The sequence below is a fragment of the Photinus pyralis genome, unplaced genomic scaffold, assembly GCF_008802855.1.
Source record: "Photinus pyralis isolate 1611_PpyrPB1 unplaced genomic scaffold, Ppyr1.3 Ppyr1.4_LG8, whole genome shotgun sequence".
NCBI lineage: Eukaryota > Metazoa > Arthropoda > Insecta > Coleoptera > Lampyridae > Photinus > Photinus pyralis.
In genome coordinates this window covers 9676993-9704937 of record NW_022170819.1, presented here as the reverse complement: position 1 = coordinate 9704937, position 27945 = coordinate 9676993, and the positions used below count along the sequence as shown (strand labels likewise).

The 27945-nt window shown below is 38.9% G+C and overlaps 2 protein-coding genes across 4 annotated transcripts; both read right to left on the bottom strand.

Annotated features, from left to right (window-relative positions):
• Positions 1–37: 37 nt before the first annotated feature.
• Positions 38–20065, bottom strand: LOC116179395 (WD repeat-containing protein 81). 2 transcript variants are annotated; one of them, XM_031499183.1, is made up of 12 exons: positions 19826–20065; positions 18948–19776; positions 17821–18422; positions 17591–17772; positions 13135–14710; positions 9497–10344; positions 9273–9448; positions 6431–6688; positions 6173–6382; positions 4982–5812; positions 4678–4934; positions 38–319 (listed from the first exon to the last, which is right to left on the bottom strand). In XM_031499183.1, the coding sequence occupies exons 1-12, from the start codon at positions 19924–19926 to the stop codon at positions 73–75; spliced, it is 6117 nt and encodes a 2038-aa protein (XP_031355043.1). In that variant the 5' UTR covers positions 19927–20065; the 3' UTR covers positions 38–72. The 2 variants fall into 2 exon arrangements, with proteins under 2 accessions (XP_031355043.1, XP_031355044.1); XM_031499184.1 differs by having other exon boundaries at positions 38–304.
• Positions 20066–22056: 1991 nt separating this feature from the next.
• LOC116178047 (protein KIAA0556-like) lies at positions 22057–27766 on the bottom strand. Of its 2 annotated transcripts, none has more exons than XM_031497319.1 (13): positions 27611–27766; positions 27435–27545; positions 27236–27382; positions 26916–27181; positions 26314–26867; positions 25899–26096; positions 25694–25831; positions 25508–25645; positions 25102–25453; positions 22868–23251; positions 22580–22821; positions 22398–22534; positions 22057–22352 (listed from the first exon to the last, which is right to left on the bottom strand). In XM_031497319.1, the coding sequence occupies exons 2-13, from the start codon at positions 27542–27544 to the stop codon at positions 22214–22216; spliced, it is 2805 nt and encodes a 934-aa protein (XP_031353179.1). In that variant the 5' UTR covers position 27545; positions 27611–27766; the 3' UTR covers positions 22057–22213. The 2 variants fall into 2 exon arrangements, with proteins under 2 accessions (XP_031353179.1, XP_031353180.1); XM_031497320.1 differs by having other exon boundaries at positions 25207–25453; positions 27611–27765.
• Positions 27767–27945: the final 179 nt, after the last annotated feature.

The window sequence follows — 27945 nt, the reverse complement described above, 5'->3', positions numbered from 1 at the left end:
ATTGGCTATCACAAAAATAACTAGATGACGTGTTCTTTCCTAATAGTTCTGACTATGCGAGTTTATTGTGGGTTAACATAACAATGTAATATTTCCATTATCTGCGCCTAATAGTAGTAATCTATTCAAAGGCAGTATTGCCATGGACGTTAATAAACCCTTGAAGGCATCAGATCTCAGTTTCGTACTCGAGAATGAAGCGTCACTGTGGAGTGATGTGTGAACGCCTATTCTATTTGCAGTCGTGCCTGAGATTAATTCATTATTGTAGATATTTAGGCAATGGACAGGCTCAGTAGCTCCCCTGGGAATGTAAATACTAATACGTAAAACATTAAATACACATATGAAATAGGTGCACATAAAATTTCCAACGCACTCCTGTTTGGCAGTATTAAACAAATGGCATTTAAGCTAAGACAAACACTTTCTATTATTCAAGACAAAAAATTGCACTTCATATTTTTAGTTCTATTTTTCAAAAATTAGCGATTTTCCCAATACTTCAACAGTTTTGGAAACCACACGACGTTCAAAAAAACAAAGAGGCATACATTTTAGGTAATTTTCTCCTCTTTATTTTACAATAGAACCACTTTTTTGATAATTAGCTTGCTTTGCAAGTTATAAGCTTGAAACCACTAAAAACCATTTGTTTAAGTGTTTTTTGATGATTTCTCATATTTGCGGGAACAATTTTGGTTAGACAACTTCAGGTTCGTGTTCAACGCACCAAGAAACATAAAATAAACCACTAAAAACAATTACACCAGAACTTTCCACTATGAGCACTTATCGTGCATCATTTGACTGAACTATTAAATGGCATTAGCTCACACAAACACCAAAAATGCAGTTTTCTATGCACCTTTTAATTCTGAACAACTTTAAACTCTACACTTTTTTCTGTAAAATGTACAGGAGGGCAGGATATTGCACGAAACTAATTTCCCATGTTAAATCCCTATGTTCCTACTGACCCTGCACCACCCGGTATATCCAGGCTTTTGCGTACGCCGACGTATGGAGACGCAAGCCACACGATACCAGGCTACAGAATCAGTTGTGGTAGTAATAAAATAAGACAAATAATTAGCCCTTCCGTATTACATCAGATTTAGGAACACCCTGTATAAAATCAATGAAACTATAATTTCTCATTTGAGATCACTGTCGATAAATTATCTAAACGATTTCCTGATAATGGGCGAATCTTACGACATCTGCAAAAAAAGCACTTCATATGCAGTGCACCTGTTAGAATCAAATGAGGTTTATCATAAATTATAAAAAAATGAACTCGTTGGCTTCTATAGTAGTGTGCAGTTTTTCGATCTGACAGTAAAAAGAACAAAAAAGGAAACGTATCGATCTTCACCTCCTATATTTCTTCAAACGATAATTGTGAGGCATGCAGAGAATCCAGGAGACTTACCGAAGACACAAAGTGGGCCTTATCAGGGACGGATTTTCAGTCAACCGCGAAAACATCAACACAAAGTGTAAAAAAATTCGAAAGTGAGAGTTGGTGAGCACCAACAGAAAAATCTAATTTTTTCTCTCACATACTCCCTTCTTTTTGGCGCGATGGATTATAGAAAAAAAAAATGCGCGCGCTCCGGTTCGAACCCGCGTCATCGACTGTTGTAAATCGGAGACAACCAACATTAATTTAAAGACTGACACGATGCGGGATCGCCACCGGATGGATGGAGACGAGGGGAGTATTAGCTTAGCTTGCATTAAAATAGGTGGTGTTACGTAGCTTTATACGGTGTACTATGTATCGAGCGATTAAAAAAATTCAGCGTCATAGTTGGCAATGAAAGTTTAATTGTGAACATACCATGTAACTCTAATGTAAGCTAGAATTTACAACTCGAAATAAAATGACAAGTGTATTGAGGTTCGTTTACGATCAACACCTTTTCACCGCCAACTGCGACTTTGAATTTGTTGCATCGCTCTTTTATAAAGTATACCCCAAATGAATATCTTCAAACAGAACACAATGTATAATTCCGATCAAACTTCATAAGAGGTAAGTTTGTGTTATCGAAGAATTATATTTTAGAATCTGCCTGTTTTTCTTTTTTTATTTACCTTGGAATATTTTAGTAATCTTTAACTATGTTCTTCTTGGAAAAATAACTTCAGTAGAGGAGCAACAAGAGTTTTGGCATATACTTTTCGCCAAAATCTCATGTTATTTCTTATGGCAAATTCTAAGGTCCATCGTGGTCGTTTTTGGCGCACTGCGGCGTTATGCGCATGCGCCCCCCGCCCCCTGGCGGTAGAAGACAAATAATTGATCAAGATGAACAGAATGGAGAACTGCATTTTGATCGAGAATACGGATCAGGATGAACAGGAACCTATGAACAGGGTGTTAGTGCTGATATCCACGGCGATGACGATGATGATCAGGGTACACTGGTCACACAACTTTCAAGATCTTGAGAATGACAACAAAATCCAAGATGGAGTTGCACTAGGGGTGGAATTCATAGATATTACTTAAGTTAGATCAAAATTTGATTTCGCAGACTCTTAAGCATCAGACGAATCTGAACAATAGGAAAAACTTCCAAGGAATGGGAAAAATCTGAAGAAGAAATAAAAAATCTAAAGGTTTGGAAACGCCTCACTTCTGATAAAAAACCTAATTCTGATAAGGAGTAAAAGAGAAAGAGAAGGGCGATAGCTGATAGAAAACAGTTCCTTTCGTCAACACCTTTAATTACAGTACCATGAAAGATAAACCCATCTGCCCCCCCCCCCCTGTCAACCACTAATCTCGAATCGCGGAAGACAGTTGCATATATTCCTTTCGATAAGACCTTTCATTAGTGAGTGGTTAAACCTCTTCCCCTCCCCAAAACTAACAAACTAGAAAAAAAATTTCAAATCCGTTAATAAATGAGTAAGATATATATTACTTTACGTATTCAATGCGCAACACAGTAGTGCTGTGACGTCATTTGACCCAATCGAGTGCCGCCGTTACGGTGGTAAAATCTGTATAATAGGAACTTGCGTTTGCGTCATATCTAGGTTATCTTTAGCTCTCTTTAATACCCGCAAGTTAGAAGTGACAGAAAATTTATGTCATTAATATGTCAAGTCGCATGTCGGAACGTTTGGCGTTTGTCACATGTCACTCATAAACCTAACCCAATTAAATTTAAATTAAACTTCGGAATAATCGTCATCTTTGTCTTTGTTATAAAGATAGAGAGAGTAAATCGACGTCAGAGATTTAAACTGAATGCGCACCAGACAACAAGTCTAAATGAATCATGTACCTTAATTCTAACAAAACGTAAAAGAGATCGCCTAACCGCCAGTTCCTATTATACCACCAATAACCAACCATACACGTACTAAGCGAACAAATAAGCATTGTATGCGCATATGTCAAGTGACGTCACACGCGGATCGAAATTATTTTCCAAGCGCAACTTTAAAGTCTTGTTACTTTTTCATTTGTGGAGGTATTTTAATGATTCTTTCGCATTTTTGTTTCATTTTACTTAATTTTCATAATTACTTTACAACAAAACTTCTCCATTCCTCTACAAGTAATTCAAAGGTGGGTCCGGAAGGACGGACAAAACGCAAACAATAGCAAATTTTTTTTGATTTTTAAAAAATGCGCTAAAAATAGTCTCTCTACAATAAATCGAAAGTATCAGCTGAATTGATTTGATTTGACGTTAGAAGTTTGTTACTTGCCAGGTGTCACTCAAACGTGGTTTGCGCCATTCAATTTCAACCTACATATTCTTTGTTTTTTTTTGTGCGCCCAATTCGATTCCGTATGACACAACACAAGATTGCACGAAACCTGCTCTGCCATTGGTTGATAATAAAAAAATTATTTTTATTATTATTATTATTATTATTAACCAATAACAGAGCAGGTTTCGTGCAATCTTGTGTTGTGTCATATGGAATCGAATTGGGCGGACAAAAAACAGAGAATATGTAGGTATATAATTTATATAATGATGTATATAATCTTCAAAACTATATTTTTTAATAGCACTACTAGTTTTCATTACATATTTTTGATGAAAAAAGTGTACTCTTTATTAATATGTAATGAAAACTAGTAGTTGCCATTAAAAAAAATATGTCTCCCTCGACCATGCAAATGTACGCCACTGACTACGTTTTGAAAATATAAAATTTCCTACCTGTACATGAAAATCTAGTATCATTGTGATTGTGATATTTACTGTAAAGATCCCAGGTTCTAAAAAATTGGGTTCCTAGATCTATAACGCTATGAATTATTGTTAGGTACCTCAAGAATTGTGAATGTGAAAAGCTTATCTGTAAGTAGAAATAAGAAGTTGTCATGAATCGAAGATAATTTTTAAATAACGTCTTTCAATTTTTATTATTCTGAAACAAAAAAGGCAACTGCTATTTAGTGATTGTAACTACTTTCCAATTGTGTTTTATACTGGATGTGCGTTGGCAATTTTATAGTTTTTGTCAAACTAAAACTACAAACGTAAAGAGTATTCTTTTCTGGTTTTGTCAAAATAATTAAAAAGTACAAGAAGCACACACCAGTGAAACTTACCTGTGTATTTTAAACTCATTGCCAAACTCAAACTTAAATGCGCTTCGCTAACTATGCCAAAACTCCAAGGTCAACCGACTTACCTCATATGAAATTTCAACCGGCCCTCGTGTATATTCCAAACACTAATGACTTGGTCTAAACTACTAGAAATGAGGGTATTTTCCCCATGCGAAACCAACTGCAAAACCTCACTTTCGTGCGCTCGCCAGGTGGAAATGACGAGTCCGGTCCGAGTATCCAATACGGTGATGTGCCCGGATGATTGTCCTGTGGCCAGCCACAGTCCCGAACTCGACACCGCCAAACATCGTATTAGGCCGGCGGGATTTACAGTAATCTACCAAGCAGACGACATGTACAACACTTTGAGGTGCGTGAACTCACCTTTAATTCGTAGACATAGTTGCAGATTCGGGCGTCAATAACGCGAACAGTTCCTTCGGTTGTCGCGGCGAACAGGATGGTGCTCGGGGCGGGCATGCACTTCAATACGTTAACCGGCGGAAACTTGGAAGATTCGAGGTGCCCGACGTTCGCACCCATGTACGGATCCCAGATGTGCACGACGCTGTCGCTTGAAGCGACCAGACGCATGCTCTCTATGAACGTTAGACTTAGCACGGATTTGCGATGAGCCGTGTAGGTCCACTGACAGGATGACACGCTCGAACCGTCCCCCTGACTGCGCAACGACCACAGTTTCACGGTCTTATCCCGGCTGCCGCTCATGAAGCTATTTTCGTTATCCAACACCGTCAAGCATTTCACGCTGTTCAGATGACCGTTAAAGCTTTGCAGACGAATTTGCTTGAAGTTAAACATCGTGTCCTTGTCGGATCGTCCGATCTCGTGCTCCCAGTAAGCCAACCAATTCCCACGAAGATGGCGGGCTGTATTCTCCATTTTGTTGCTGATCAGACTTAGAACGTCGACCGACGCCTCGCCCTGCACATCGATACGATTACCGACCACCGCCGCATTACAGCCCGAGCTGTTGCTCGCCGCGTACGCGTGAGAATCGGAAAGTTGCCAACTGGACGAAATGTTCGGATAGGTCAGTTTGATTTCGTGCTCGTATTCCTGGCAGAGATTTTTAATTACGGTGTGATTCTTTAAAGAGAGCTCTAAGGAGTCGACTCCGATCTGTCTGAGAAATGGAACGTAAGCTGTATGTGCCAATTCGGAGGTGAACACCGTCCGCAGCTCTTGCAGTGCCTGTAACGTTAAACCGTAAGCTAACAAAATGGTCGCCCCAGAGTGGTGGCGTTACTCATATCGATAGTTAATTTTGGTTTCTATGCATCTCTGGATAATAACCCTTATCAGACCTTGATGATCAGATATGCATATAGTAAGGAGTTAACGTATAGATAGGCCATTATTTTGCCTTTATTTTTATTTTGCCTTTATTTTTGAGTGGGCGGGGTTTCAGCCAAGGCTGCTCTACCAACCCAACCCACTATACATTTACAAATACCCATGCCCGAACCCGGATTCGAACCAGGGACCCTTAGCACCACAGTCCAGCTTCAACTGAACTGCGCCACACGAGCCGGCCATCAAATGCACTCTTACCTGGTTGGGAATGTCGTCCGCTGTGCTCGGTGTAGAAATCTTCCCGAAAGGCGGCGGCGACAAACTATCGACCGACTCCGAATCTTTCACACGTATCTGGAATGGCCGCCCACCTACCGCCCACTCCGCCGTAGTCCCATCTCGTCGAACCTCTATGAAGTGAGTTTCCTCAATGGACCGCAAAGGGCTGTGATCCCGTTGAGTTGAGTTCTATCAACACGAATGCGTACAAGCCCCATTAAACCCGTGACGCGTTACCTTCTTTGAGATGACGTCCTCCGTCGTGTAACTGGTGTCACCGTTCGCTTTGTCGAAGATTAAAAAGAACCGTTGTAGGGATGGGACGGCCAGGTGGGTTTTCGTCATATGCGCTCCCATTCGCAGCGATAGCAGGTAGACGGTATCTACGTATTTTCGTGCCAGCACATTCCGTGCCAGCGCACCGTTTGGAAATGTATACCTGGTGGAGCCGAGGAGGCGAACCGTTGGATGCAAAATGTTTTTCAAAATGACATCCTAAATTAAACACACTGTATTTTCAAAAAAATAGGTTTTAAAACAGTGCCTTTAGCAATACAGAATTTAAAACATTTCTTAAAACAACGTTTCCTAAAACCAGTGGTGTCCGTCGCGTTCAAAATTGAATCGATTTCCTCTGTGAAATGGATACTTCTTAGATTACCCTAGCTCAAATGGAATGTGGGATAATTATAATAACTTTCTATTGCTCTGGAAAGCACCCTCCAGTCTCGTTCAGTACTAATAAATTCTAACCAACTCTAGAAAGCTCTGAGAAGAATTCAAAAATATTTTTTTTAAAAGCAGAAAGTTATAGTAATAATAATAATAATATATATTAATTCCCCAGACAAATTTTGAATTGTATAGGATACGTCAGACACAAAAAAATACAATTAAATACAATTTAAAAAATGTTGGTCATACACAATACAATGGACAAAAGAAAGAATGCAATATAAATTACACTAGAGATCCGCAATTTTTATCAATACAATTTAGAAATTCATCAATTGTATATGGTGCATTGACTAGAAGAAATTTTTTTAAAGAAGATTTAAAGCACTTTATTGTTCCCTGACTTCTAAGTGTACTTGGAAGAGCATTAAATAATTTAATGCCCATTGACGTGGGAGAATTATGGGCAAGTTTAAGCCTTGTTAAAGGGGTGATAAATTGTTGTTTATTGCGCGTGTTGTAATTGTGAAAATTGCTATGGCGTAAGAAATGTTGCTGATTATGGAAAATAAAAGTTAACAATTCAAGTATATAGAGTGATGAAAGTGTAAGAATATTCAATTTTTTAAATATCGGGCGACCCGAATCAAATTTCTTACTACCCGCAATACACCGGACTATTCGTTTTTGTACCAAAAAAACATTTTTTGCCGCGCTTGACGAGCCCCAAACAATTATTCCATACGACAATCTGGATTGAATTTGAGCATAGTAATAATTTAAAGTATGGTTCGCATCCATTAATTCTTTAAGATTCCGTATCTGGTAGCAATAAGTGTTTAGTCTTTTAATAAGATTTTCGCAGTGACATTTCCAATTTAAGTTTTGATCTAAATAGATCCCCAGAAACTTCCCAGTGCCTAGAATATTAATGTTTTTGTTGCTTGAGTCAGACAAATGGTTATTTCCAAAAGTTGTAAACGGTAGGAAAAATGTTTTATCGTGATTTAAGAATAATTTGTTAAAATTAAACCAATTACTTAGCTTATTTAGAATCTCAACAGCTTTTGGATATATATTTTCTTGCTTCTTTCCGGATATTAATGCCGTCGTATCATCCGCATATAAAACCAAGCAATTTAAGAACATGACAATATCATTAATAAATAATAAAAATAAAATAGGTCCTAAAACAGATCCTTGTGGAACCCCCATATTAACAGGCAAAGCTGTGGATAAAAATTTTGCAATAGTGGAACCGGTTTTAAATTTAATTTCTACTTGTTGACACCTTCCAGAGAGATATGATGAAAACCAATTGGCAACAACGCCTCTGATACCGTAAGTATTTAATTTTTCCAACAGTACCAAGTGATCAACAATATCAAAAGCCCTGATGAGGTCACAAAATATTCTGTTTTTTATCAAGAAGTGAAATGATGTCGTTAACAAAGGAGTTAATGGCAGTAATTGTCGATTTCCCATTGCAGAACCCGTGTTGTTTATTACTTACAATGTTATATTTAACAAGGTGACTACTTAGCCTCTCTAACATGGCGTATTCAAAAACTTTTGACAGCGCCGAGCTAACAGAAATTGGTCTGTAATTCGAGCAATCTCGAGAGCAACCTTTTTTGTGAACGGGATGTACGGTTGACAGCTTAAGTTCTTTCGGGAAGACACCGTTTGAAAAAGACATATTGACTAAATGTGTGACAGGTTTTATTATAATATGCAAACTTGACCTAAGCAAAGAATTAGGTATATCATCTGGGCCCGAGGAATGTTTATTTTTTATGCTTTTTTTTAAACAATTTAATAATTCCGTTTCACTAAAAGGCAGTGCACACATACTTTCGCGAATAAGTCATATTAGACTCAAAGTTGCTAGTCGAATAAATGTTTCTTTTTATAGAACGTTGAATATTTTGACTTTTAAAAAAGACGCCAGGAAACCTCGAGAAGGCTCCAAAGCGTTCGGGAAAAGGCTTAAAGTTCTAAAGCTTTTAGGCAAACCCATTGGTCTTCAGGGGTCCTCGGTTAGTCTATCTACCCCTTTGAATTTGAATTTAAAGATACAACTTCATCAGAAAATTGTGTCCGTCTCCGTTGATCCCAAACTACAAACAGTAAATTTTAGTTTCATCAAATTTACTGTTTGTTGATTGGCTAACGGATCAACGAAAATAACTATAGACTGGACAAAAGCAAGCGCATTCAACATTGTTAGTTGTCATTTCAAGAAATCTGTGGCTATGTGTGTGAGTGCGACGGATTTAGTATAGTTTTTTTGCTATCTTGCATTTCAATAAAATTTTCATTTTGTCTTTTAATCACAACGGGAATAATGTGAGCATGATTTGGGATGGTTGCATTCAAGCGTCCGTTATTTAGGTTTACCTACTTGAAGGTGATCCATAAACGTCGTATCGCACAGATACGGAATGATGTATTGAAGTAGCGCCAAACTCGATATAAGTCCCCCTTCCAAGTTCGGCGTCAAACGCTTCTTACACAAAGCAATCAACTCGCTCATGTGTGGGAAATATTGCAAAAGAATTAGTTGCTCTCCGTAAAGTGCTTAAATTGAACGCTGTGGATTATTGTGCACACTAAACAAACACCTACCTGCAATATTCGCCAGACAGTCCAAGACTTTGGTGGCGTTCTGATCGCCGACAACTCGACTGGACGCTATCGTAATCGGCTCGACATGCTCATTACTTCCGCACTCGTTACCTTCGCGCGGTAGCGAAACGAGACTCTCCTTACCTACATAACACAACGTCAACATGCGCAGCAAGTTCCGCGCCAAATACTTCGCCGTCAACACGGGACCGAGCCGATGGGACAACCAAATGAGACTGTCGGAGCTCATGTCGGAAATCTTCGCTTCGTTTTTTCTAAACTTCATAAACGACTTCGAGTAATTGTAAACGGAGCCACTAGAGTTCGACTGCCGATCGATTCGTTCGAAATTACTCGCCTGCGTGTTCGGCGAACTCATCTCGAAGTGTTGGGGGTCGGACTGTTTGTCGTAAATGTAATCGGTCTCGCTCCTTTTACTTCCGATTTCGCAGCTTATATTAGTCAACTCGCCCGGGCGGTAGCTGGGAATCGGAATCGTGGACGATAAACAGTTGCCTTCCAAATAATCGTCGTTGATGTTTAAATTTAACTCCTCCAAACTACGAAGTTGCTCGATGTTTTCGGTTAGCGTGGCGTCGAGCGCTTCCTCTGCCGTCGAATGGTTAAATGGTAAATCGGAGGCGACGTTCAACTCCAAGTGCTCGATCAGCGATTGCAGCGATTGTCCGTTGTCGCTTGCGCGATCGTCTTCCTGGTCGAACTCGAACATTTCAGGCTCGCTTGCTACTGGCGCAGTCGGTTGCGTTTTCGAGCTTGGCAAGTTTTTATCGGAGCACGAACTGGAGTCGTCGCTGGGCGAGAGCTCACTCTGTTCCGAGTCTATAGATCTGAAATAGAATTAAATTAAGCAATATTATCGATCGCTTACAATTTCAGAGCCTTAAAGCCTCAGTTAGTCCTATCTGACAGTGGATTTCCCTGATATCAGCGACCTCTAGGCTTCTCCTTCGTTAATTCACAATGCGCGAAACCCATTGACCTTTCAACAGTCAATATTCGAAGCTCTTATCAGAGGGTGACCACCTCCCCCGCCCCACAGGTAGCCCAAGACCGCTACCGGAGAGAACACAAATAGATCAGGTCACCTCTAAGAGATGACCCCGAGGCAGCGAACGAATTTCGAACTATGCCTTGATCGATTCCCAACGTCACTATTAGCAAGCTTCTCCTTGAGCTACTTTACAACTTAACTTTGACGTAATGCCCAAAGGGGGGTGAATAGGATGGGTCGATGGCCATCTCCAACTCACCACAAAGAGCCGACCAACTCCATCTAGAGGTCGAACGCACTTTAGGTCACCAATAGAAGGCGAGCGACTTCCGGAGCAATGCTACAAAGTAAAGTCCCTAGATTCTACAAAGCAGTGCAGTGAGACATCTGGTGGCAGCAAATTGTAATAAATTCATTCGAGAGAAGACCGCCATTTTGATAGCGTTTCGTTATTTACAATGGCCACAGGTGACGAATATTGTAGCGTTTACGGCTGTAAAAGTAAATACACTTTCAAAAATTCCATTCGCAATCAGTGTAATTATACCTTAAAGGACACGGATAGTTTGAAACATCACATTTTATCTCAAGTAGGTACCTACTTTCAAAAATATTGAATGTGACCAGTGCAATTATACAAACAACAATAAGGATAATTTAAAAAATCGTCGTCTAACTCAGAACATTTCCAAAGTTTTTAATTGTGAACAGTGCAATTACCTACACACCCCAAAATTGGAGATATATACGTCATTCTTTGACACACTCCGCTCACGATAAGCATAATTTAAAGCGGGATATCTTAAAACATGTCACATTTAAGGATGTTATGTGTAGTGTACGATTAGGTATGCCACTTAAAAACCTGATAGAACTTGCCATTTGTAAATTGCACCAGCGCCTCTAGCGTTAATCTGTATCGCGTATTCTTGTAGTTCGCTGTTTCAAAATACCCGTGTGTTTATTCCCTGATTTTTTTAAAATTTTGATCACCAGAGACGAGCAACATTGAGCTGCTCCAGCCAAATGTGCCGCAGATAAATCACCAGATGAGGAAGGACGTCCCGAAAAAATAGTCGGGTAAACGTAGAGAAGTTTGTTTTTTAGAAATGAAATGAAGTTTTTGACAATTTTGAAAATGCATGTGTACTGGAATTCACGAAAAAACTGGACTTGTATTCCGAAGCTAGACAAACAAGTATAAATTGTGCACAACTCTTGTGCAGATGAAGCGCATTTTTTTAAACCGAAATAGCTTTTTGACATCACCAATGGATATATTTCTTGCAGACGTCTCAATCGCCCTTTGTGAGTACCCTCTTCCGACAATCCGTTCATGAGGTATAAGGGAACATACCCGATCACGATAAGCGGTCGAGGAGGTGGGCTATGGTTGGTAGAAATTAATTCCTTTCGTTGAGACCTTTCATTAGAGTACCATGAAGGATAAAACTAGTTCCCCCCCCCCTCCCTCTCCACCCCGTACTTTGATAAGACGACAGAAAGAAGGACAGAGTTGGTAGAAAACGGTTCCTTTCGTCGAGACCTTTAATTAGAATACAATGAGAGAGAAAATTAATTTTTAACCCCCGCCCCTCCCTCAGGCCCCTCGCTCACTGATCTCGAAAAAGAGTCGCACGGGACAGTTATAGCTTGTACAAACTAATTTATTTCGATGAGACCTTTCATTAGAATACCACGAAGGGTAGAACATGTGTTTACCCCCCCCCCCTCCACCATTTTTCTAAAGTTTAACTTGGCACCACTAAAGGCATGCGTATGCAAAATCTGAGACCAATTGGTTGTCTTTACTTTCAAAAACAGCATCTCAGGAAATAATTAATGGGGGGGGGGGGGCCTTTTAGACAGCGAAATTTGATGGCCGTGTGGCACACCTTCAAGCTACTGCAAAAAATTCCAGGACTCTAGGACCATTCTCTTGGACACAAAGCAAGCGAGTGTAAACAACAGGAGACAAAAAACGAGGCTCATATTGTAGGTTAAAAAGATTAGGTTTAATGAAGCGAAAGACAATTACAAATATTGACTCGTCGACGATACAACAGTAAAAACTTTTATCGACCTTGGTATTTTGGCTATGCTGCGCATTAAGAACTTTTGTAAAGAATTTAATAAGCTGCCATACATCCATACATACATAATCCTTCCTCTTCTACCTTACGATGTATTAATATACAGGGTGTTCCATATAAAAAAGTCGCATTATTTGTTATTTGAAAAATGCGATGTTGTTTTTTCAAGATTTAGATTCAGTAGTCAAAAATACGCTATTTTGGTCATTTACAAATTTCAAGTTCTTTCAAAGATCACCTTCAAAGAGAGGGGCGCATGCAGGTAAAATAAGTGACACATACAAGGGACTAACATCGGAACCACGGCGTGTTTTTGCCACAAAGTCACCAACACCCATCTAACTAAAGCAAAGATTGTAGCGAGAAGGCACATGATCACAAATTCGTCATTTAAAAATCAATAATAGCATAAATCACTAACAATACAAGTCCATCAATTAATTTTGAAGAAGGATGAAGAGCAAAAGCGAAGGAGAAGGTGCTGGTGCTTGGATGAGGAGAAGGGTGTTCTAATATATCTTCTAACAACCTACCTTAAATTAGACATTTTCTTCAGTATCTTCTTGTTGTGGGTATGCAAAATGAAATCGGCTCTATCATAGTCTCGATAACCACCGACGGCTTCGACGAGCGACGTAACGAACTGTTCCAAAAAACACTTCAAACCAAATCGAACCATCAATCGCAGCAAAAAACTGTGATGGTACAATTTCGCGATCTTACTATTGTACGGTATGGTAGTCTCGTTGGGCTCACTTTCGTATAGCTTCAACATCGAAGTGAGTAACGTTTCCGAAGTCTTTTGCGTACCGAGCATGCGCGCGATCATGTCGAAAAGATACCAAGCGGAGAGAACGGACGTGGAAGGCTCTTCGAGCAGATCTTTAATGTTGGGTAGCAAAATGTGTACGATTTCCGAGTCGGAGTTAACGTTTAAATTATTGAGGAGAATCTCCAAATTTTGAGCACAACGTTTCACTTTACACTCGCTAATATTTTGAGCAAATAGAATTTTCGTACGTTCCAAATTTTCGTACTCCAAGCACATTTGGCCGTCGCAATCGAAATGGTACAACACCAAAAGCTCTTGGGAAACGCTACCGAAGTTCTTAAGCGAGGATATCAGATAATACAACTTCGAAAATGATTTCGGGAATGGTACTACGCAATGAAGCAGCGGCTCTAAGAGTAAGTGGGCGCTTGGAGGTGGAAGCCCGAAATTTGTAACGGTTGGATATTGGAACGTTGTTGATTGGGAGTTCTCGGGGAGAAGTATTTCGAGAATGTACCGAACACAAGGCGGAATCTCATGTTTGCACATCTTCGTAACCGCGAGGCATGCCTTGAGACGATCGTTAAAAGATAAGTTTAGGGCGTTGTTGCCAAGCGCAATTAGCTGCTTAGCCATGAACAACTCGACTATCAAACATCCTAGAATTTGCAACTCCTTAATCCGGCGAGACGTTATAATCGCGGAGTAATTGCAAGAGATTTGGTTCTCGTTCTTTTTGCAGTTTGGTACTCTTGTAAACTGTTCGCGATTGTCGATCGGAAAACTGTAAGATTTTATAGCGCGCTGGTTGTATAGTCTGGCTTCGAAGCCCTCTGTGAAAATACGATTCGTGAACGCGTTTTGGATGTAACTGTCGTCGTGATCTTCGGCCTTCGCGGTACATCGCGTGCTATTTTTCGATGAAACGGAAACGCTCAGCTGATGGGATAGGAATGTTTTCGAGATGAAGCCGTGGAGATTTTCGAGATTTGCTAGGTTTAAAGCGGGATTGTACTCTTTAGGTAGATAAATGGTGCCGGTACTTAGACACGGTTTTTGGATGGATAGGCGATTTGATGATTTCGTTACGTGCGAGGTAAACGTGGGAGTCTTGGGGCCTAAACTGGTACTCCGTTGACCGCTGCTCGGACTTCGTGACGGTTTTGGTTCTTTTTCTTCGGCTAACGATAACCGACTGCGCGAGAGGAAACGGCTAAGAGCGAGGGGCGACGTTTTTAATTGTGGAGTAGTGCAGTCTTCGTCGATCGACAACTCCTCCTCTTCACTTTTTGATGCCTCGACGGAGGTTGATGGTCTCGATTCCCTCGACGTGGGACCTGAAACAGATGGTGCGCTACAATATCGTAAAGTTGAAATTTAAGTGAAAGTCCCTAGGAAAGTCCTCTGCGGTGAATGTTATGGTTGCTGAACCCAAACTCAAAAAAAAAACAACAAAGGAACAAATAAAAAAATATGAAAACTCTATCTGAGTCACACTTTGGATTCGAATAAACACTCAATTAATTGATTAACGAGAAAAATTTATTCCGAATCACATGAATGAATGAAAACAAAAGACAATCTGACAAAGCCTGTTACCGTGCAGGTGGTCGATAATTAAAATAAGAAATCTTAAATTAGTTACAGATTTTTTCTTAATAATCCAAATAATCTGGTCATAAAAGGTTTGCGATACTACGCCACACAAATGCCGACGGTTTCTGAACTTCACTTTGCTTTATAACATAACAGTATTAGATGACACAAAACTGGTTTGAATTTTCGGTGGCTGTTCGGACGGTAGAACCTGGAACCAATTCACCGTCCAATCTAGGAATTAAGATCTATAACCATTTCCCTCACATAATACGTAACTGTAGTCAATTATCTACTTTTAAAGAAACATTATTTTTGTTTCTAGTTGACAAATGTCATTATGATATTAATGAATATTTTACTGGTTAATGTAACTTGTTTGTCGCTATGTACCTAATGCGTAATTTGTTTTTTTACCTATAATCTCTATATATAAAAATGAACCCCTGTTTCTTCTGGTCACGCACTAACTTTAGAACGACTTTACCGATTTCATTCATCTTTTTTTTTAAGTTTTCTAATACTGTGTAGAAGATTCTTATAGGAAAAAAACTAAGAAAATCGCGCAGAAAATTGGAGAAAACTTAACGACTATTTAAATTCCGCGCGTTTGACGATGCTACAGCATTTGTTTTAACAGCTACATCGATCGACAATGGATCGGCATATTATATCTGTCAAAAAATTAATTTATTCATATCATAGTGTGCTGTCAATTCGATCGGATAGTTTATCCAGATTTCAGTGAGTTTTTTGAGAAGTTTCGAAGAGATTTCACCGCAATAACGCCTTTTATATTAAAAATTTGATATACCTAATATCAATTTTTGGTAAGTGTTGATACACCCAACACGTGGTATACATAGTTATACAAGAAACACGGGAGTCAATTTCTATTTTCAGTTGAATTTTAATCCCTATCGAGTTGCATTTAATTATAACATAGCAATCGATTACAGTTTACAGTAAATCATTGCTATTAGACCAAAGAACTTTCTGTGTCCACCCACTCACCAGAGCCACTATACATTCCTTGGTTTCCGGAAATGAGCCAGATTCTATACCTTTTTTGACTCATATCCAGAAATACAATAATCGCTTTCAAATTACGGCATTTAGCGCAACAAAAAAAAAGTACGTTGGTAGCTCTGAATCTCCAAAAGCCACTAGAAGTTAGTGCGTTTATTTTTTATTATTTTGGGGAGAGATTGAGAGATTTTGGGGCAAGTGTGTCAAAATTTCTTTTCCTGCTAAACGGTTGAACCGATTTAAACCAAATTTGCTACACATATTCTTAGACATAAAAGGGCAGAGTCGCGCATGCGCAAGTGGGGCGGGTGGTACCTGTACTAGCCACAGCAAATTTTTTGAAATTATTTATTCCAATCCGAATTGAATAGGTATTCATAGCTAAGAAAGAGGACACCGTCCGTCGGGTCAGCTAGTATTCAATATTAAAACATTAAGATATTTGTTGACAATTTTCACACAAACCAGTTTGTCTATGAATAAATACTATTATTATTATGGTCGGTGTTTCTTGTGAGAACTCAGGTCTAGCCTGGTTAACTAATCGCACGGATTAAAATCAAGTAACGAATAGTGTCTTTGTCTGTACGTCGCTCGTCTGGTGAAGTTGTCGGATCCTAAAAAAAAACAAAAAAAAGTCACACACGCACATTGCAAATCTAGGGATAGTATGTAATTCATACTTACCAACATAGGTATTGATAGGCACAATAGCCAATGCTATCAGGAAAGAGGAAAACAAAACAAAAAAATAATTATAATAATTCAATTTAGCAATTTTATTAAATGGAGTTTATTATTATTATTATTATTATTATTATTAATCTCAGACCTTTTCACAAGAAAGTTTTTTATTAAGTGAAGAGAAATTAAGTTTCCAAGAAAATGTCGTAGAAGAAATTTACTACCTTGTCAACAGGTCCTTATTTGCAATAATTCAGTTACTAAAATTGGTACCGTTCGGTAAAAACACTCAAATTTAACACTTATTCAATTATAACAATGAAAAGAGAATTTTTTTATTTCTCTTAATTTGCTTTACCAAAAGGGCCCAACCAAAGAACAGTTTGAAATTGGAGACTCCGGTGAAATTTTGAAGATAACGAAACGTTGGGGGTGTTGTTAATGACCAGGAAAATTTCTTTACTTGGTGCAAACTTTTTTACTAGCATTGAATTTAGTAAATACAGTTGACACCACATTGTTAATTTTACAGATTTTGTACAGAATTACTATGTCAATAATCCCAACGACTAAAACACGAACCCCTTATTGGTATCAAGACAACATTGGTTCAAATCTAAAACGCAAATTCTCAGAAGACAAACTCCTGAAATGGTTATGGCAAAAGAACATAAAACGTGCAGGACACACAATCGAATAAATACTAAAGTCGTAGAAAAAAATTCGTAGAGGAGCGAGGTGGTACAGATTGATCGGAGATCTATCAAGACCATGCCCTGAATATAAAATTGGTCCTTCAAACCGGATCAATATTTTTCACGGCCATCATCGTACGTGATGCACACAAAAAATCATAACTGATTGATAAAAGGCTAAGTTTTATGCAATAAAAGGCAATAAATACTTACGATGTTTATGTTTATGCACATAAATTTTTGGTGGCAATTTCCCCGAAAAGGGAGACTTGTTCGTTTTGGACGGATGGGGATGTGCAAATAGCTGAACGATACCAGACTTAGTCAAATGGGCATGGTCATCGACCAAGTGGAGGCACACATTCTTCGCTTTAACCGCCGCAGTACCAGATAATCTGTAAAAAAAAAAGTCCAGAAAAGCACGCGATGAACGCACTACTTACTTATATCCAAAGGTTAAATCGATCCAATGATGCAAGCGTTCGGAGACGTACACGCTCTCCAATATCTCTCGATGCTGCTGCACGAAATCTTCGGGACTACTACTCCAAGGGGGCACCTCTAAATCTTCCAAATCGTCGTGAATACTTTTAAAGACCGTCGGATCGGTGAAAAACTCCGGTATGCACTCGTCGGGCGTCCACTCCTGTAACCGCTGAATGGAGCTGGGATATTCGGCCGGTACCCAGATGGTACGAACGTTCCTGCACAAAACCGACTGGGGCGTCCGCCTCGACATGTACACGTAATAGGTGATGGGCGATAAAACGTCGGACACGTGATGAGGAACTTGGGCGTGCGAATGCTCGTAGGTTAGATCGAGCTGTCGATCGCCCTTATTCAGACGATACTTGGACTTCTTGAGATCGCGCCAGTTTTTCCCGCAGCGCGACGCAAAATCGGTGACCCATGGGAACACGTAGTGACAGTGAGGATCGCCCAGCTTGCGTCCTGAGAGCTTATTCAACGCTGATATGTAGGTGAAATTTGATATTTGTCCTTCGATCCATAGGTGACAAAGCTGTTCTAAACTCTCGTTCGTCACCTATCGATTAACAAACAATAATCTGTAATTTTACACTCCTTTATAGTGTGGTTGTTTCACAAATTCGATATTTGAATTTGAAGTCAATGTATTACAATTATTAGATGCTTAATTTTGTTTAAATAATCGCTTTGTATTTTGATTGATTTATTGGTCAGTTAGATTACGTTAAGGAAGATAGAAATGAAAATAATAGCGGTTTTTTTAAAGTTTATCTCACTTCAATTCGGTCTTGCGATAAGAAGTTCGTTATCACTTCTTAAAAACTGATTAATTGGAAGATACACAGGTGTTAATTTAAGACGCGCAGTAGTTTTGATACGAGTGAGACCGCCGGTGGTATTTCTTTTGAAGTTTTGCTGGTGGCTAAAGCAAATTTGATTGGTTTATGCTGACAAAATGATTAAAACGTAGGATGGGAAGAAATAGAAGAAAAGAATGTTTTAAATACGCGTAGCAGACGTTAAGCAAGGATTTTTGGGGGTAACTTTTTGGTTAATTTTCTATAGCGATAAATATTATTACCTGCAATTTATCGTAAGTCCTCGCCCCACAGCTGGTACATTTCAAATTGGAGTCGAACGAGTGACCAAACTTGCGACAATCGATAATATTGACAGTCTTCTTATTAATATCGTACTTGTGCACGTCTTGCACGTGCAAATTTGAGAGGAGCTGCGGAAATATGTGAATCCAGAGATCTTCGGTTACATAAATATCATTTAGCGTGATGTCACCAAGCGTCAAGCTTTTGTTGTGTAACGATTTTAGGCTGTGTAAAAGTTGATAAATAATAAATAAAGGCTTCGTATAACATTTATCTAAAATAGCTGGACTAAAAGTGATGCAGTCGTTTAAGGTATGCGGTAAAAATGGAATGTGTATAAGAAAAATGGCGTTCAGTGTTTCGACGCTACACGCTGCCGGCAATAAGTTCATGTGAGGCTCATAGCTGGGCACCTGATTGGCGATGGAGGAGCTTATTGCGTTGATAATCGTGCAACCGTAAGTGCGACAAATTATTTCCCTTAAAACCTCGTTATAATCCGTTAAGGTGACCTGAGTGTCCTTAGTCGACTCCAAATTGCAATTATACTTTTTATACGCCTCTTTCCACAAGTTCTTATAATTTGTCATCGAAACATACTGGAGCAACTGCGGAAATAGCAAAGGAGCCTCGTTGGTTTCGCTTGCACGCGTTCTGGGCAGTGGTATAACTTTGACATCTCGTTTCTTAAAAACACGCACAAATATTTTCGTCCAACCGATTCCGATATCTTCATCCAGCTCGCCCCAAGCTTCCAATTTGGTCTTCTCCGTAAACTCCGACAGTTTCGAGTGTTTTACAAGTGACCTGCAACAGAGCAGCTTAAGGGTGGGTTACGAAAGAGCTGTCACTTTACTTTAACCAAGATTTGTGAACTAAAGCGATAAATTTGTCTTCTCTAGAGGTCGATTTGAAATATCTCTTCGGTATGCCGAGTTCTTCCAACAAATTTTCCATTTCCAATGGTGCTTAGAAAATTGGAAATATTATCGAGGTATCATAATTATTTAACTAATTAAGTGTTTCTTTTCAATTATCTTCACAAAAATAACAATATTTTCATTTTTATTATTTTGATAGCTTAACCTAAAAATGTAAAAATCAAACATGTCAAAATTAATGATATACAGTACGTCGGAAGTTCTTTGTGATTTGTGTATCATAAGTTGCCTATAACCAATGTTGACAACCATACCATTGAATTTAAGAAAGCATGAAAAACTGAAATTAAGGAGATGAGAAGAATGAGATGGGAACTTGAGAACGGCTTATAAGAAAATTGAGAGTAACTGGAGGGAACATGAACGGAATTTGGAACTTTTAAGGCAAATTTAAAAAATATTTGGAAAACGGTATTGAATAAAAACGGTTAATCGGCGGAAAGTATACGCACATAGGCAAAATAAACCGTCGGAGGAGACATATCTATTGGTGAAGTCCAGAGCTGGGCAGAATACTTTCAAAAAGTATTTGAATACTAAATAGTAAATACTTTACACAAATCAAAGGTATTTGAATACTAAATACTTTTACGTCCCGCACAAGCGAATACTAGATACAGATACATTGAAAAGTATTCAAATACTTAAAAAAATAAGTATTCAAATACTTTAGAATGTATTCGAATACTTTCAAAAGTATTCGAATACTTTCAAAGGTATTCGAATACTATAAAATCGAATACTTTGAAAAGTATTTAATTATCTTACTTTGAAAAGTATTCGAATACAGTAAAAAGTATTCAAATACTAGTCACTCAAATACATTAAAAATTTAAAATAGTATACTAGATAAAAAATCAAGTTATACTTTGTATGGGGTTACCTTTTTTTTATATTTCTATTGTTATATACAAATTTAAGGGGAGTAAAAGCGTATTATTATTATATTATTATATAGGAGGTACCTACCAGGACCTTTCTTATACCAGTTATATCCTTAAGAATACGTGTACCAGTTTTCAAAGCGATCGTAAGTCGTGCACATGATACGTACGCCTTTCTGAAATTAATCCTAGCGATTTTGGAACAGATCCATTTTTGACCATCCGTTTGTCCGTGTGCATGATAACTTGTTTAGAAACGTGCGATCGCACATGGTCTTAAGGATATAAGAAAGGTCCCTATTGTTTTTAAGTTACGTAGACTATCGAGTTCGGTATTCAGATGTATCGGATTTTTATATTTGATTTTGTGACAATGGAAACTTTCCCTAAACATTTTTAAATTGTTCTCAAATATTTGAATAACTTAAAAGTACTGCCTTCTTTTGAGGCCGGAAAAAAAATTGTCTGAGATCGACCGGGAAAACACATTTTCTTATAGAATTTGGCCCGTAGAATCCATAATTTCAAACAGTTTGAAGATTGGGCTACTAGATCAAAAGTTACAGCCCTTTGAATTTTTTTTCGAAATTGGTTTCTAGTCTATAACTTTTGATTGAGAAGTCTGATCGAAAAAATACGAATTGTTTTGGATTCTACGCACCAAAATTAATAAGAAAAAGTGTTTTCCCGAGAAATTTTGGTGTAGTCGATTTTTGGTAAAAAAAGAAGGTTATACACTGCCTTTTTTTGAGCCCCGAAAAAAAATTGTCTCAGATCGACCCGGAAAAAAATTTTCTTATAGAATGTGGCCTGTAAAATCCATAATTTCAAACAGTTCCAAGATTGGGCTACTAGTTCAAAAGTTACAGCCCTTTGAATTTTCTTTCGAAATTGGTTTCTAGTCTATAACTTTTGATTGAGAAGTCTGATCGAAAAAGTACGAATTGTTTTGGATTCTACGCACCAAAATTAATAAAAAAAAGTGTTTTCCCGAGAAATTTTGGAGTATTTGATTTTTGGTAAAAAAGGAAGGTTTATAGTGTTTTTTGAGGCCCGAAAAAAAAATTGCAAATATTTGCAGAACAGGGTACTCTCAAAGTGCGAAAAGATAGTTTGAACGAGATACATCTCCTGGCGATGTGAAAACATAGTTGTGAATATCTCGAACATGTTGGAGGAAACTACCTACAAAAAGTCTTTTCATTGTAATAAAGGATATCACAATCTTCACGGATTAAACTCCACTGATTGCTCGATACGTATTTGGCATTTTGTGTATTTCATGTATAAATATTTGTAGTAACATATTAGATAGGTACTACCTGACAATTACAACTAGAATATAAAAAAAATATAGTACATTTGGCCTATACCTAAAACGATATGTAGATAACACTTAAGTATAATCATAAATAATAATCATTGAGTAGTGTAACTCTTATCAAATGGACTGACCGAAGTAAATGGTCGCAGTGTTTGATCTGGATTTGGCAATGAACCAACCGTTGCAGTTCGATTGTCATCCAATAAAATTACTTCCTGTTTCCCACTGCTTTGCCTACAAATAATGGATTAACATAACTGCCTTACTGACTAATGCAACCTGATGTATGTGTGGATTTCCTGTTCTAATGTTTTCTTGTCATTGGTGAAAACTATGCTGCGGTAGCTAGGGAATCCGTTTCTTTTAACGTATTTCTCTAAAATGCCGTTGTATATCAGAAGATCGTCAACCAGGACCTAAAATTTGGGTAACTCAAAGTATATTAAGCTAAAGGGAAGTACCCCAAATTCTTTGACGCCTCTCGATGGTGTTTTCGAGTAATTCCAAATTTTTACAAGGGAGATTGTGGTGGGTGTATCAAGAACGATGTAAATTCTGTTGAGGCATTCGGGGACAATGGGTGCTAACCACGAATGTGCACCGTCCGTGTCGAAATATACACCATCTATCAACTTATCGGGCGTCCGTATATCTCCACTAACGTTAGGAAGTACGTTAATGCTCTCTGGATACGCACAAATATCTACAAGCGAAGTTATTGAGGTCGCTCCCCCCAATGAATCACTTACTCTGCTCTTCCAAAGTAATTTTGTCCCCGTGCTCGTCGTAAATTTCAATTTCGTTCAATCCGCAGTAATACTGGTCGCCCCATGTGGAAAAAATGATGAACTGAAAGACGAAACCTTCCGGCATTTCATTTTTGTACAGACTCAACGAGTGAAAAGACGTATTTAACGGTTGGCTATTCGAGTAGTCCCCGGCGTCGACCGAATCGGTAAACCTCAAGTCTTGAACGAAGTCGTAGTGAGCATTTCCGGGAGCTCGACGCAACAAGAACACTTCGTCTTTTCTTATGGGATTCATCAAGTGCTTTCCGTCTAGTAAAATTTTAATCGCTTGAACTCCCGCGTAGGTGTACTCTGGGCTTCCGTTGTAATTCCATATGCGCACTCCTATGTGGTCAAAGGGTTTTTAACAGGATATTTAAAAACACTTTTTATACGTCGTTTAGTATAAGAACAGTCGCAGGTAGCCGCCCACTGCAAAACTTATGTCTTTACACTCACGGACGACCACTTTTGCAGTGGGCGGCTACCTGCGATAATTGACGTGACTGTTTTTATACTAGAAGAGCAATAGTCTGTTTTATGTAAAAAAATTGTCCAAATGATCGGAAAGTATGAAACAGGATACGCATCTCGACTGCATCTTTGTGTTTGTTGTCTTTACACTCACGGACGACCACTTTTGCAGTGGGCGGCTACCTGCGATAATTGACGTGACTGTTTTTATACGAGAAAAGCAATAGTCTGTTTTATGTGAAAAAAATTGTCCAAATGATCGGAAACTATGGAACAGGATATGAATCTCGACTGCATCTTTGTGTTTGTGTTGTTTTACACTCACGGACGACCACTCTTGCAGTGGGCGGCTACCTGCGATAATTGACGTGACTGTTTTTATACTAGAAGAGCAAATCTGTTTTATGTGAAAAAAATTATCCAAATGATCGGAAACTATGGAACAGGATACGCATCTCGACTGCATCTTTGTGTTTGTGTTGTCTTTACACTCACGGACGACCACTTTTGCAGTGGGCGGCTACCTGCGATAATTGACGTGACTGTTTTTATACTAGAAGAGCAAATCTGTTTTATGTGAAAAAAATTATCCAAATGATCGGAAACTATGGAACAGGATACGCATCTCGACTGCATCTTTGTGTTTGTGTTGTCTTTACACTCACGGACGACCACTTTTGCAGTGGGCGGCTACCTGCGATAATTGACGTGACTGTTTTTATACTAGAAGAGCAATAGTCTGTTTTATGTGAAAAAAATTGTCCAAATGATCGGAAACTATGGAACAGGATACGCATCTCGACTGCATCTTTGTGTTTGTGTTGTCTTTACACTCACGGACGACCACTTTTGCAGTGGGCGGCTACCTGCGATAATTGACGTGACTGTTTTTATACTAGAAGAGCAATAGTCTGTTTTATGTAAAAAAATTGTCCAAATGATCGGAAAGTATGAAACAGGATACGCATCTCGACTGCACCTTTGTGTTTGTTGTCTTTACACTCACGGACGACCACTTTTGCAGTGGGCGGCTACCTGCGATAATTGACGTGACTGTTTTTATACGAGAAAAGCAATAGTCTGTTTTATGTGAAAAAAATTGTCCAAATGATCGGAAACTATGGAACAGGATATGAATCTCGACTGCATCTTTGTGTTTGTGTTGTTTTACACTCACGGACGACCACTCTTGCAGTGGGCGGCTACCTGCGATAATTGACGTGACTGTTTTTATACTAGAAGAGCAAATCTGTTTTATGTGAAAAAAATTAACCAAATTATCGGAAACTATGGAACAGGATACGCATCTCGACTGCATCTTTGTATTTGTGTTGTCTTTACACTCACGGACGACCACTTTTGCAGTGGGCGGCTACCTGCGATAATTGACGTGACTGTTTTTATACTAGAAGAGCAATAGTCTGTTTTATGTGAAAAAAATTGTCCAAATGATCGGAAACTATGGAACAGGATACGCATCTCGACTGCATCTTTGTGTTTGTGTTGTCTTTACACTCACGGACGACCACTTTTGCAGTGGGCGGCTACCTGCGAAAATTGACGTGACTGTTTTTATACTAGAAGAGCAATAATGTCTTTGTTTTATGTGAAAAAAATTGTCCAAATGATCGGAAACTATGGAACAGGATACGCATCTCGACTACATCTTTGTGTTGTAACTGATACTAAACCAATAAAATAAGCGAGTACTATAATATTACCTAATAAATACGTAAAGCAATTAAACTGGATGGTAATGATTACTTTCTGTCCCTGCCTGTGAGGAACCCACCACATGTTGTTAACGTCGGTTGTAACGTTCTCACCGTTGATTAGTGATTCCAGGCTGGAATTTTTGGACATAGTATTGCACTGAATATTTTCTTCAGTGATCTCTATGATATCCTCGGATATGCCCACGATCTCCAGACCGGTTAACCCGATAACGTTAGTGTAACCCCAGTTCGCGAGTAAAATTATATCTATGCGATTTCCACCTAAGAGTATCTGGTCTCGGGAGGTCGGTTCCGTATAACTATTCTTCATCAGCGGCATACCAGTATAAGGACGGCTCTGATATAAAAAAGATTATAACAGTGTGCTCTAGGGTAATTCAATTGTGGGTACCTCCATTGTGGCAACGGTCGGAGGTCGCTCCATAGTGGACGGCAGTTCCGGCCTTGATGTCGTAGATAGGGTTGAGAATGAAAGATCGTTCTTCGAAATCGATTCCAAAATGTTCTCATCCGTTGTGAATAAAATTGTCTACAATTAAATGTCGAAGACCAAACAATTGAAAAGCTTCGTACTTACATCTCCGAAGGCGTCCACGCCTCCCAACATACCCCCGCAAGCTTTAGCAATTTCGCCTTTAAATATAGGAATGTCGTCCAATGTGATTACGGCATGGCGAACGCCGCGATATGAATGAATACGAGATTTGTTATAATTCTAGAAATTATTACATTTGTCAATGTTAACTAACAATAACATTTCTCGGAAGTGTAAAAAGTCTTACCCATATTCGCATCATTGCAATTGCCGTGTGGTACGTAAAAGTGATGGTAACGCTGTGACTGAGACCCTTTTCAAATGGCGTCAACCAGAGGTGGACGTCATCTTGAGTGCGATTAATTCCGTCCAATAAATTTTGAACCACCCGAGGATCATTGCAGTTTTCCGGTAGGACGTTAACGTCGGCCGGTGAAGCTTCAATCTGCAATCAGATCGATCTGATTAACTTATTAACCCAGGAAACGGCTCCTAGGTTGTTGCTACCCATAATGTAGTCTGGACCTCACTAGTGCTTGAATTTATAAAAGCTTCAGATGTTGTTTGAAGTTCACTTAGTCCCTTACTCCACATTTTTGGGTCTTTATACTTATTTGCCACGCTCTATGTGCTAGCAGCTAGATGATCATAAGATAACTCACCTTCTGCACACTGATAACATTGCCTTCATCTCCAAATAACTCAACCCCGTTCAATCCCACATAGTGCTTATCACCCCACGTGCTAAATATGTGAATTTTTAGCACCCTCCCAGTGGGCAGCTCAGGTATTACAAAGTCAGAATCTCCATTCGACTGCGTGAATCGCATCTGATTATAACTCGGCAACTCGGCTTCCGACTTCTTCTTGTAACTCCTCTGCTTCAGTCGTTCGGTAATGCGTTCGTTCTCCGTAAGCAGCTCGTTGATAATTTTCTCTCGTAACAAATTCTCCTGGTTCACCCGAAGTTTGTACTCGCTCAGCTGCCTTTCGATGCTGTTCTTGGCGTTGAAATCGTATATGTCCTCGGACGATTTCGATTTGCTCGCCAGACCGCGATTGTTAAACATGCAGGATTCGGTGGCCTTTTGTATGTTGGAGTAGACGTAGAATGGGACGTAATGCGACAGTTCGCTTCGACTTCGGATCGGCGTCTTATTTTCCAAAAGGAACGGACTGTAGCAGTCGCCCATTTCGAATTCTGTACTTGCATTCCCTATAATAAATGAGGCAGCTTTACGAAGTCAGTCTTTTATTGACATACCATAAGAAGAATAAAAAAAGTCATTTTTGGCACTATCTAATCTTCCCTTATGGGTCTTTGCGAATGAATTCAAACTCCTCCATGATTTCTCCAAATCTGTTTGCTTCATCTCCTTATGTAGGGAGGCGAAGTCGTGGTTTCCTTCTAGTTGTGGCACGATGTAATCAAACTTGGAGAGCTTTAAGTGTCGTGGTGTCTGACGGGCATAAATTTGAGATGACAATGAGGCCCGTCTTCCAAATTTCGGTGAGTTCTCCTTCGGTCGTCTGTAATTACCCAAATAATTACTTTTTCGCTAAACTACAACCGGTGTCACTCACGTGTTTGGTTTTTCTAATGTTACATCCCCCGAAAAGATTCTCGAGGGAATATCAGAACCGTCTTTTAGTCGACTTAAATCGACGAGATGGAAGAATCTATCACTGTCATCTGCGGTACTTTCCCCATTTGAATTTTGTACAACAGTCCTGCAATTAAATGGGGTGGTAAATGCTGTCGTTACACTTAACTGCTTATTACCCCGTTATATCATCGAGCCATTTCGGTATTTGGCCGTGACTAGGAATGTTTGGCCGTTTACTGGTATTAAATATTTGATTGATATCGTCACACTTCTTGCTAGTTGTCATGCTTAAATGAATTATGTAATAAGCCGCGGCAATTATGAGAATTATCGTCCTAAATATTAGACATACCTGTTCGAGTATATGTTATTTACAACTTTAAAGCAACAATATATAAAATAAGCTTATCAATTTGTTAAAATTTAAAGATTTTCGCTACATAACTAAAAAATTTTGTTTGTTTTGCGTTTCAACGTTGCTATGGTAATACCATTTTCTATCGACTTTGCAGTACCTAGACGTATTTTATCCACCTGCTTAGGTCATGGTCAACTGCCCTAGTAGCCTTTGATACATGCGTACCTGTATCACTACAAAACCATGCTTCCTTTTTTCTGTCGTTATCAAAGAACCTCTTAAGCACCCCTTCTCAAGTGTAGGTATATTTTACACTTAGGTACTCAAAT

Coding starts and splice junctions, on each gene's coding strand:
- LOC116179395 (XM_031499183.1), bottom strand. CDS start 19,926: ATGGAAAATTTGTTGGAAGAACTCGGCATACCGAAGAGATATTTCAAA. Junction 14,711..17,590: donor TGTGCATAAACATAAACATC/GTAAGTATTTAT, acceptor CATCTGTTTCAG/GTCCCACGTCGAGGGAATCG. Junction 9,449..9,496: donor CTGTCTGGCGAATATTGCAG/GTAGGTGTTTGT, acceptor GTTCAATTTAAG/CACTTTACGGAGAGCAACTA.
- LOC116178047 (XM_031497319.1), bottom strand. CDS start 27,544: ATGACAACTAGCAAGAAGTGTGACGATATCAATCAAATATTTAATACC. Junction 27,182..27,235: donor ACATTAGAAAAACCAAACAC/GTGAGTGACACC, acceptor GGGTAATTACAG/ACGACCGAAGGAGAACTCAC. Junction 25,454..25,507: donor CGACCGTTGCCACAATGGAG/GTACCCACAATT, acceptor TTTTTATATCAG/AGCCGTCCTTATACTGGTAT.